The sequence below is a fragment of the Palaemon carinicauda genome, chromosome 4, assembly GCF_036898095.1.
Source record: "Palaemon carinicauda isolate YSFRI2023 chromosome 4, ASM3689809v2, whole genome shotgun sequence".
Taxonomy (NCBI): Eukaryota; Metazoa; Arthropoda; class Malacostraca; order Decapoda; family Palaemonidae; genus Palaemon; species Palaemon carinicauda.
Genome location: NC_090728.1, coordinates 2,348,378 through 2,358,677, shown reverse-complemented (window position 1 = coordinate 2,358,677; position 10,300 = coordinate 2,348,378). Strand labels below are relative to the sequence as shown.

Genomic DNA, 10,300 nt, shown 5'->3' with positions numbered 1-10,300 from the left:
TTCCTTCGCACTAAAAAGAACCAGAATAAAAATGTCTGCGTTTTTCCTCTCTAATATTGTCTGTTTCTCGAACATGAAAATTCCTGTTGCCTTGAGGTTTTGTATATAAAGGAGAGTGTTCTTTAATAAAGTTACTCAGTTGATTGCATCCTGCTTTTGAGTCATAACCTTTCTCTCAGCCGTCGCATTGGTGACCCCGGAAGTCGACTCGCTCCCACCGTTTTCCACGCCCACCTCCCTCGCCCCTCCATCGTTGGTACTATGACGGACTCTACAGAAGTTGGCGTTGTGGCTGCCCCATTGAAACTATCACCGTTCGCCAGCGGAGAGGCGCTTGCTTGGTTTCAGCGCGCAAAAGTCCAGTTTCGCATCAACGGCGTGACTCGCTCAACCACCAAAGCAGATTATGTTCTCGCGGCGATACCCGAGGACACCTTCCTGGAAATATCCGACTGGCTTTGTGAACAAAGAGACACCCCAATAGAGTATGACGCCCTCAAAACATACCTTCTGCATCAGTACTCGCCGTCGCCAGCCGCCCGTATAGCGAAGCTTTTTCAGCTCTCTCAACAACCGTTGGGGGACCAAAGGGCTTCGCTTGCCCTCAGGGAAATGACCAGTATCGCTCGCCTTCAACCTGCCGCAGACGGCTCTCCCCGTGAGGTGAACCTACTTCGTGCCCTTTGGATACGCCGTTTACCTGGACCTATACGCGCTGCCATACCCGATGTCGATAGTTTACCCATAAAGGACTTGATGACCAAAGCCGACGCCCTTATGGACAGCCACTTTAAGACCTCCATCAACGCCTCCACCCCTGACGAAGAGGATGCCTATTCAACGTCAACCGAAGCTGACATGAATGCCATAGGGCATACACGCCTACCCCATGACATGCCGAAGCGGCGACAAAGCCACCCACCACCCACCAATCGCTCGCGCCCCAACAAACAACTTCTACAGCCACTTACTACTTCCCATCCGCCACAGTTTTGCTACTACCACTTCAGATTCGGGGCAACCGCGAAGAAATGTGCTGAGGATTGTGCTGAGGATTGTCAGTGGCCAAAAAACGTGTAAGTAGGCCATTGCTTGTGGCGGTGGCCTCCCGTGTTTCTAATCTTTTATTTTTAAATGATGCAGGTACGGGCGTGCGATTTTTGGTAGACACGGGTGCTTGTCGTTCTCTTTTGCCAAGGAAACTCTTCAAGACACGACGTAGTCTGTCTACATCTGCCGACGTCCGCTTGGTAGCTGCCAACGGATCTGCAATACCCACGTACGGTTACGAGAACCTCACATTATCGTTTGGAAACGGTAAATTCAATTGGAAGTTTCTCGTTGCTGACGTCACAATGCTAATCATCGGTGCGGATTTCCTCTCTCATTTCCACCTTTTGGTCGATGTCGCCCACCGACGATTGGTCAACGCAGACTCGTACTTGTCGACACCTCTTCAACCCGCCCCCTCTAACCTCGCTCTGCACATCAGCGCACCCACGGATCACTACGCCCACCTCCTCACGTCGTACCAGGAAGTTTTCCGTCCAGAACTTCGCCAAACGGCCACGGTTCCTGCCAAGCACGGTATTAATCCCCATATTAAGACGACGGGACCCCAGTCTTCGCAAAATTCAGACGTCTGGCACCGGAACGATTGGCAGCCGCCAAACAGACGTTCGCTGAAATGGAGGAAATGGGCCTTTGCCAAAAGGCCTCCAGCCCAAGGTTGTTACCCTTACACATCGTTCTGAAGAAAGACGGCTCCCTCCGTCCATGCGGGGATTACAGGTGCCTGAACATGCAAACAGAACCGGATTACTACCCCCTCTCAAACATTGCCGACGTGACCTCCTACCTGCACAAAGCGAAGGTTTTCTCTATGCTCGACCTCCTGAAGGGGTATTATCAGGTGCCTATGAACCCAGAAGACATCCCCAAGACTGTCATCACCACTCCGTTTGGTACATACACCTTCAATTACTCCTGTTTTGGCCTTCGTAATGCTGGGTCCACGTTTCAACGTCTCATTGATGGCATCTTAGGGGACCTCCCTTTCTGTGCATGTTATGTGGACGACATACTTGTGTTCTCCTCCTCAAAAGAGGAACACCTCCGTCACCTGCGCATTGTGCTCGACCACCTGCAACAAAATGGCCTTGTAGTCCGGTACGACAAGTGTACCTTTGGCGCCAACGAAATGTCGTTCTTAGGGCACCGCATCACTCCTGAAGGAGTCATCCCCTCCCTGAGAAGGTAGCAGCCATTCAGAACTTCCCCGCGCCCTCGACCGTCAAAGCTCTGCAGGAGTTCTTGGGCATGATCAACTATTATCACCGTTTTCTACCAGCCATTGCCGCCACTCTTGCTCCCCTCTACGCCTCATTCAAGGGCAAGCCAAAGGACCTGAAGTGGGGTCCCCTTCAAGAAGCAGCCTTCTGCAATGCAAAGAAGGCCCTATCAACTGCTGCGGCTCTCACTTTTCCTATCCCACATGCCCCTCTCCTTCTCTCCACAGATGCCAGCGACGTCGCTATTGGTGCAGTACTTGAACAGGTGGTCAACGACTCGCCCCGCCCATTGGCCTTCTTCAGCAGAAAACTGTCCAAGGCAGAATCGGCTATTCTACCTTCGATCGAGAATTGCTGGCGGTGCACTTGGCTGTCTGTCACTTTCGTCATTTCTTAGAAGGTACGCCCTTCGTCATTTGTACAGACTACATGCCTCTGGTGCACGCCTTTAATCGACAGTCTGACGCCTGGTCCGCCCGGCAACGCCGACATCTCTCCGCTGTGGCTGAATACAATTGCACCCTTCAATACGTCCCTGGGAAAATGAATCCCGTCACCGATGCCCTGTCAAGAAACACGTTGGCTGCCATTCAACTGAGATTGGATTACAACGCCCTGGCTGAAGCCCAACGACAGGATCCAGAGTATCAAGCTTGTAGGACATCCTGCACGTCCCTCCGTTGGGAAGACTTCCCCCTCGAAGACTCCAACACCACCCTCCTCTGTGACGTCAGTACTGGCAGACCGCGACCTTGGATTCCTGCTCCCATGCGCCGACAGGTGTTTGATTTCATTCACTGCCTTTCACATCCCTTGAGCCATTCTACTGCACAGCTGCTGAAGGCAAAGTTCATTTGGCACGGCATTTCTAAGGATGCTAAGGATTGGGTCCGCGTCTGTACTTCTTGCCAAACTTCCAAAGTACATCGACACACGGATTCAGGAGTGGGTACCTTTCCTCAACCTCAGCGTCGTTTCGCACACATTCACGTCGACGTTGTAGGCCCCCTACCCACATCACAAGAACACCGTTACCTGTTTACCGTCATCGACTGCTCCACCCGTTGGCCTGAAGCCATTCCCATGGAAACTGCAACGTCCGCCTCATGTACATCTGCCTTACTCTCTGGATGGATTGCAAGATTTGGTATCCCTGAGCATATTACTTCTGACAGGGGAACCACTTTCACCTCTCAATTGTGGACATCATTAGCGAATCTCCTGGGCATCACCCTACATCAGACAATGGCCTACAACCCCGCCGCCAATAGAATGGTTGAACATTTTCATCGCACCCTCAAAGCAGCTTTGATGTCCCGCTGCAAGGATTGCAACTGGTTTAGTCAGCTTCCCTGGGTCCTCCTGGGACTAAGGACCACTCCTAAAGACGCCCCCGACGTCTCGGCAGCTGAAATGGTGTATGGCGACCCGTTGGTCGTCCCTGCTGAATTTTTTCCTTCTACAACCTCCTCCGACGATCTCCAGCGCATACGTCATGTCGTGGGAAAATTTACTCCGTGCCGCCAGACTTACAAGCCCCCAGCGAAGCATCACATACCAACAGACTTGCACTCTGCAACGTACGTCTTCTTGCGCAACGACACTACCAAGTCACCGCTAACGCCCCCTTAAACGGGCCCTCTCCTTGTGATCCGACGTAGTCCGAAAGCATTCCTACTAAACATTCGTGGCAAAGAAGACTGGGTCTCCATTGATCGCCTGAAACCTGCTTATCTACTGCCAGATGACCTGCCTACAGTTCGCCTCTCAAGATCAGGGCGCCCTATTTAACATGTACAGTATGTCATTTTTAGGGGGGGAGCCATGTACCAACCGTGTGTCACACGATCCTACATAAATTATTTTGTATATATTATGCTTGTATCTGCGCTCTTCCCTCGCAATAAAAAGAAGAACCAGAATAAACATGTCTGCATTTTTCCTCTCTAACATTGTCTGTTTCTCGAACATGAAAATTCCTGTTGCCTTGAGGTTATGTATATAAAGGAGAGTATTCTTTAATAAAGTTACTCAGTTGATTGCATCCTGCCTTTGAGTCATAACCTTTCTCTCGGCCGTCACATGTTCGTTAACCCCTGATTTACATGTCGATAAATGAATATTATTGATAAATATGCGTATAGATAAAGAATATAAATAATGATCAATAGGTGTTCCAGTAAGAAATTCCCATATTTTTACTAATTACTTTGTTTCCTTTTCGCTTATTGTTATTTATTCTTATATTTTCATAACTCCTCATGATAAATATACTTGTACGAATAATAATAGCAATGCTGATAAGAATAATATAAAAGAGATAGCTTCAGTTTTATTACATGTATTATTGGACATCTTACAAATTAATTAACATTCCCTTTGTTTTTATTAGAGGAAATCATTACTATGAAGATAGGGTATGATATATATTGGCATTTAAGTATATCTAACAACCTAAAATAAAAATTCAAATCTCTATTCAACATTTTTAATGTCCATAATGTTGTTAGAACTGCCTTGGCATGTCTAAATCTAACTTCAATGTGCATCTTCAGATTTTATTTCCTTGTATCAATTTCTTTTTTTTATTTCCTATATAAATGGCTGATTTTGATTAAAGGCTAAATGGTCCTCCCTGTAGGTCCTATACATCTACCGTCTCTCCCGATGTTCCCATCGTCCCCTAAAGCCTCTTTCAAAGTAAATAAAAGTAGATTACAGTTACAGACGCTTACGGGCTGCCAACGCAAGAGCCCGTGTCTTGTATAAGGTAAGGCAATCTCAACACACACACACACATATACACGAAAGCAGAGCACTGTAGCATAACAGTGTTACAAATATAAGCGTATCAAATTGTCCAAATGTTCAGGCCGCAACTGTAACGCGTCAGGATGTAACTTCATTGCGTTACAGTGCGATTGCTGATCAGTCTGTGAGTGCCGTTTACCGACGACTTGACGAGAGCAACCTACAAGTCGCAGATGGCGCATACATTTAGTCAGATTACTTCACAAAGATGAAGAGCAATAGAAGATGGTGGCAGTGAAGAATATACAGTGGTCGGGAATTACTGGTTGACATGAAGTTCCAAAATTTTGGAAATTACAGAAAATTTAATGGTGATATTGACCTTTTCAAACAGAAATGAGTGTTATTACTAAAAACGATCCCATTCCACCTCCAGAGACAGTACGTCAAGCGTCTATGTAGTCGTTGGAGAACACGATTATACCACATTAGCTGAAACAACGGTTAGACAAAAGATCCAAGCCCCAAGACTAAATCGGAAAACCTCTGGATAGTTCTGGCAAAATATTTTGTTAGAAATTCTCTTTAACAGAAGTCAAGAAATTATATAAGGCTTTTCTATCTACTATGAGCTTTTTTTAAACAGAGAAAATATTTCTAGATGCATTGCAACAAATCTTTGTGGTTAGCCATAAAAGAAAAGGAAATTTGAATTGAATTGTACAACTGAATGTAGTAGAAATTTTCTGATTCTAAAATACAGGTGTTATAATGACAGGTATCTTGCAAAAGATAAGACATTATGATATGGAAAATAAGTTTGACCTATCAAATTCATTGCAGATCATCATGCACCCAAATTACAACACTAACACTTATGACAACGATATGACGTTGATCAAGCTGTCCTCTCCACTCACCTTCCCTTCTGACAACAAGGTTGCCCCTGTGTGTCTTCCAGATGCAGGCAATACCTATAGTGATGTGACTGCTACAGTTACTGGCTGGGGAACATTACAGTCAGGTTTGTACACTAGTAATAAGTTGTAACTTATGTGAAATCTTTGTTCAAGTCAAGCATCAAAGAGCAGTCAATTATCTTATCCGAGAAATATTTTGGTCTAGATCACTTTCTGCGCATGCACCTTCAGTACATTCTATTCACAGAGTTTTCTTATTTCTAATTTATTCCTTCAAGAAATTGATTTAAGGAACTACCACGATTTTAGTCGTTAGGAATAAATGTAACAACTTTCTCGTTTCCAAATTTATTGATACCAATTACAAAAATTGTGAAAAATCCTTAAAAATTTTTGCATGTGTGTTGGACATTTGTTCTATTTGCATTTAACAAAGAGGGATGGTTAAGATAAGGTTGTTATTAATACTTCTAACGTTTTGTTAACATCTTTACAAAGAGACTCAGAAGGGAAAAACACAATCATAAGAAAAGAAGCTGGAGTAGCAATGCAACGTCTCAAAAAATCATAATAACCATCTCTTAAAAGATGGACCCTTACAAGACTCAGGTCACACTAAAGTAGGAAGATAATACCAGCGCTGGACATTGGTGGAGCAAAACAGTCTGAACCTTCCATTAAGGAGATTTTCTATTTCTAGAAAATAAAGTTGGAAAGATACATAATAGGTTTTACCAGGCTGTGTGATAGGACAGTTTAGCAGAATGAAGGAAAAAATAATACCAATAGAAAATGGGCAGCAGAATATCTTTGAGTAGGCCGACGGCAAGAGAAAAGGCACGGACGAGTCATGGGCCAAAGAAATGAGACTAAGAGAAACTCTTTGAAACTTGGAGGAATATAACAGCATCCAAAAAGGGCACCAAATGTTTTGAGTGGAAATTCATCAATTTGAGCTATTTTCTTTTGTTAAGACAACTTTCACCTTTTATAATACCTTAAGAATCAAAGCAATGTCTGCTATTATCTCATGAAGTAGACTTATGGGTTTCAGCCCTTCCACAAACAAAGGAAGGTCGTAGTCCAGTGGAAATTTATTGTGACTTGTGAATTCAAGAAACAACAAAGTGTGAGTAGTCAGTGATATCACTGAGCCCCCATTACCATGAAATTTTGATAGAAATTATATATTCAATCATACTTTCATCAGAAAAGAGTAAGGACTTGGATTGGAAGAGAGAAAAAGATTTAGGTACAAACTGCATTTTGCAGAATTGAATTTCATCAAGGTATGGGGTTCCTATTTAGATAGTTTCACAAGATAAGCAAATGAGGTGAATTTAGAAGGCCTATAGATAGTTGATTTATCTGCAAAAATCTAAGTGGGAGAAAAAGTGGATTAAAAAATATTAATCCTAGGAAGAGGAATAAAGTTATGGAGGAATGAATTGTAACATATGGCAAGTCTATAGACATGGGAGAAGAGAGGAAACGTAACAGGAGAGAAAACCAGTTTATCTGCAAACTTCTTGTGGTATGGGGTAGGACTTTAGTTCATACGCAGTCATATTATTATTTAATGATTTTGGAAATTGTGGATCTTATGATTAAAGACTGTTAAGGAACGACGATTTTTAAAGGACCATAAATATTGTAATTGTTTAGAAAAGAGTAAGTTAAACAATGCGAGTGAATACATGTAACCTTTTTACAAAATGGGCAAGTTCAAACTCCAACAAGAAAATAAAAAAAAAGAAATTTAGGCATGAATTTCTTAAGAAGTCCATTAGCAAATGGGCAGAAACTATTTTCAGAAAGAGAAGCATGGCTTGATAACAATTGTCAAGGCAATAAGAATATACTGTCAAAGTAACAATTTTTCCTCGAGAAAATTTAAAGAAAATAGCATTCAAGTCAATTTGCTGGAAACTCAAACAACATAGCTGACTTCATGAGGAGAAAATTATTGGAGAGGCGAAAGATACACGAGATTTATTCAGATTTAACGGTGGGAAGTTTTATTTTGAAGTAGTTCAAGGGTATGAGCTTAAGAAATAAATGAAAGTATTATTGTGTATTCGTGGTTCATGGGAATATAATTTAGGTTTTGAATATTCTATCCATTTCATTATCAAATAAGGACCACATTATCCTATTACATCTGTGCAGTGTATATTGAAGAACCCGGAGAAGGAAACCTCAGCATGTAGGTGAAGAGTTAGGAATGACTCGTATAAAGAAATAAGGTAGATGAAGAAAGAGTAAAACTTCCATAATAGGGAAAACAATAACACCAGGAATTAAGCAGATGTTTGAGGAAGAGTATATATATATATATATATATATATATATATATATATATATATATATATATATATATACATATATATATATATATATATATATATATGTATATATATATATATATATATATATATATATATATATATATATATATATATATATATATATATATATATCCATATGTAAATACATATACATTTTCCCCAGAATATCAATATGGATAGCTAACATTTTAGTACCTGCTTATTACTTTAGATATAATATGTGAAATAATATTGCTGAACAATTTTAAAGCCTATCGTTCTTTTGTCTTCATATTTCTCAAAGGAAAGGTTTACATAGAGAGCATATTCTCTTTCTATGTGGACTTATGCATACCATATTGACTTTTAAAGTTTTCAGTTGTATATAGTTAGAACTGAGTCAAGTTGGCTTTCCATGAACCAAGAAAAAGCTTACCGGAAAACACATAATACATACTTTCTACCCTTCAGAAAATTAAGTGGTCCGGAAGTATGTTGGTCAAAATAGTGCAGATATATATATATATATATATATATATATATATATATATATATATATATATATATATATATATATATATATATATATATATGCACTATTTTTGACCAACATACTCGTATATATTACATAAGTTAAAAGTCCTATGAGTGGATTTCACATCAATGCCATTAATGAATATGATTTATGAATAAGATTATCATTGATGAATAACTTTTTCGTCATAAGTCTGACCTGTCAAAAGGCTGGATTTTCCATTAGGGCCGTTTAAAGTTATACTTTAAAATTCTTATTCGTACTATCTACCGATACTTGTAAATGTTTACAAGTGTCTAGTGTATTAAGATGATGGTAATTTTATCATTGTATCATATGAGATTGTTTTAACGTTATGATCGTACTGATGTAGAGTTAAACATTACCAAATCCTGATTCTGCTTCTTTCATGTATTCAGTTCATTCGTTATCATTTTGTATTCTGATTTCATTATATAATCTGTTGCCATCACAGAGACAAGGGATAGTAGCATTGCCTAACAAGCAGGACAATGCCCTAGAAACTGACCAAGGCCCCTCTCCACCCAAGCTAGAATCAAGGTGGACCAGGCAAAGGCTGCTGATGACTCAGCAGCTAGATCTTAAGTCTCCCCAAAACCCCTCCCACATTCTTTGCTCACATGGATGGTGAGGTCAGCGACAAAATGAACTAACGAGTTTGAGCGGGACTCGAACACCAGTCAGGGACATTACTGCATCGGCCACCACATCCTTTTTCAATCTAGCACCAGTTTGATTCTTATATTCTGTAATTATCAATGAAAATATGAAGAGAGATATTTCCTGTAATGAGAATTTGACTAGTTATCTAAAAAATCAATGCCTGCTAAAATTAACAGCAAAATAGAATGCAGATACTTTAAAATATGTCCTCAAAATCAAAACAGAGAAGCATTTCACAGACTAACTCTATTGCCTCTGAATATAAGATACTTCAATAAACTTTGCATGACATTTACGACCCTATTGAACTATATCAAAACTAAACTTGACACCATTCCTACAGGGACAACAGTCCTCCAGCTCTACAGATGCACCTTAAGTCTTGCATTGTCTCACTCTGGTCTCACTGAAATCCTTCCGAGAACGAGAGTTCATAGCTCAACCCTGCTTCAATACATACTGGATATATTGACTCTGGCTCAACCTTTAGTCAATACATACCGAATATATTGACTCTGGCTCAACTCAGTCAATACATACTGTATATATTGACTCTGACCCAACTCTGAGTCAATACATTCTGAATATATTGACTCTGGCTCAACTCAGTCAATACATACTGTAAATATTGACTCTGGGTCAACCCTGAGTTAATACATACTATATATATTAACTCTGGCTCAACCCTTAGTCAATACATACTGAATATATTGACTCTGGCTCAACCTTGAGTTAATACATACTGAATATATTGACTCTGGGTCAACTCAGTCAATACATATTGTATATATT

General features: G+C 40.9%; 1 protein-coding gene across 1 annotated transcript in view; it reads left to right on the top strand.

Annotated features, from left to right (window-relative positions):
• LOC137638992 (chymotrypsin-like protease CTRL-1) overlaps positions 1 to 9,325 on the top strand; it is an 84,605-nt gene extending 75,280 nt beyond the window's left edge. Inside the window, exons 2-4 of the mRNA XM_068371321.1 lie at positions 5,479 to 5,545; positions 5,886 to 6,066; positions 9,300 to 9,325. Coding sequence (XP_068227422.1) covers positions 5,479 to 5,545; positions 5,886 to 6,066; positions 9,300 to 9,325 — 274 coding nt within the window. The remainder of the gene's footprint in view (positions 1 to 5,478; positions 5,546 to 5,885; positions 6,067 to 9,299) is intronic.
• Positions 9,326 to 10,300: the final 975 nt, after the last annotated feature.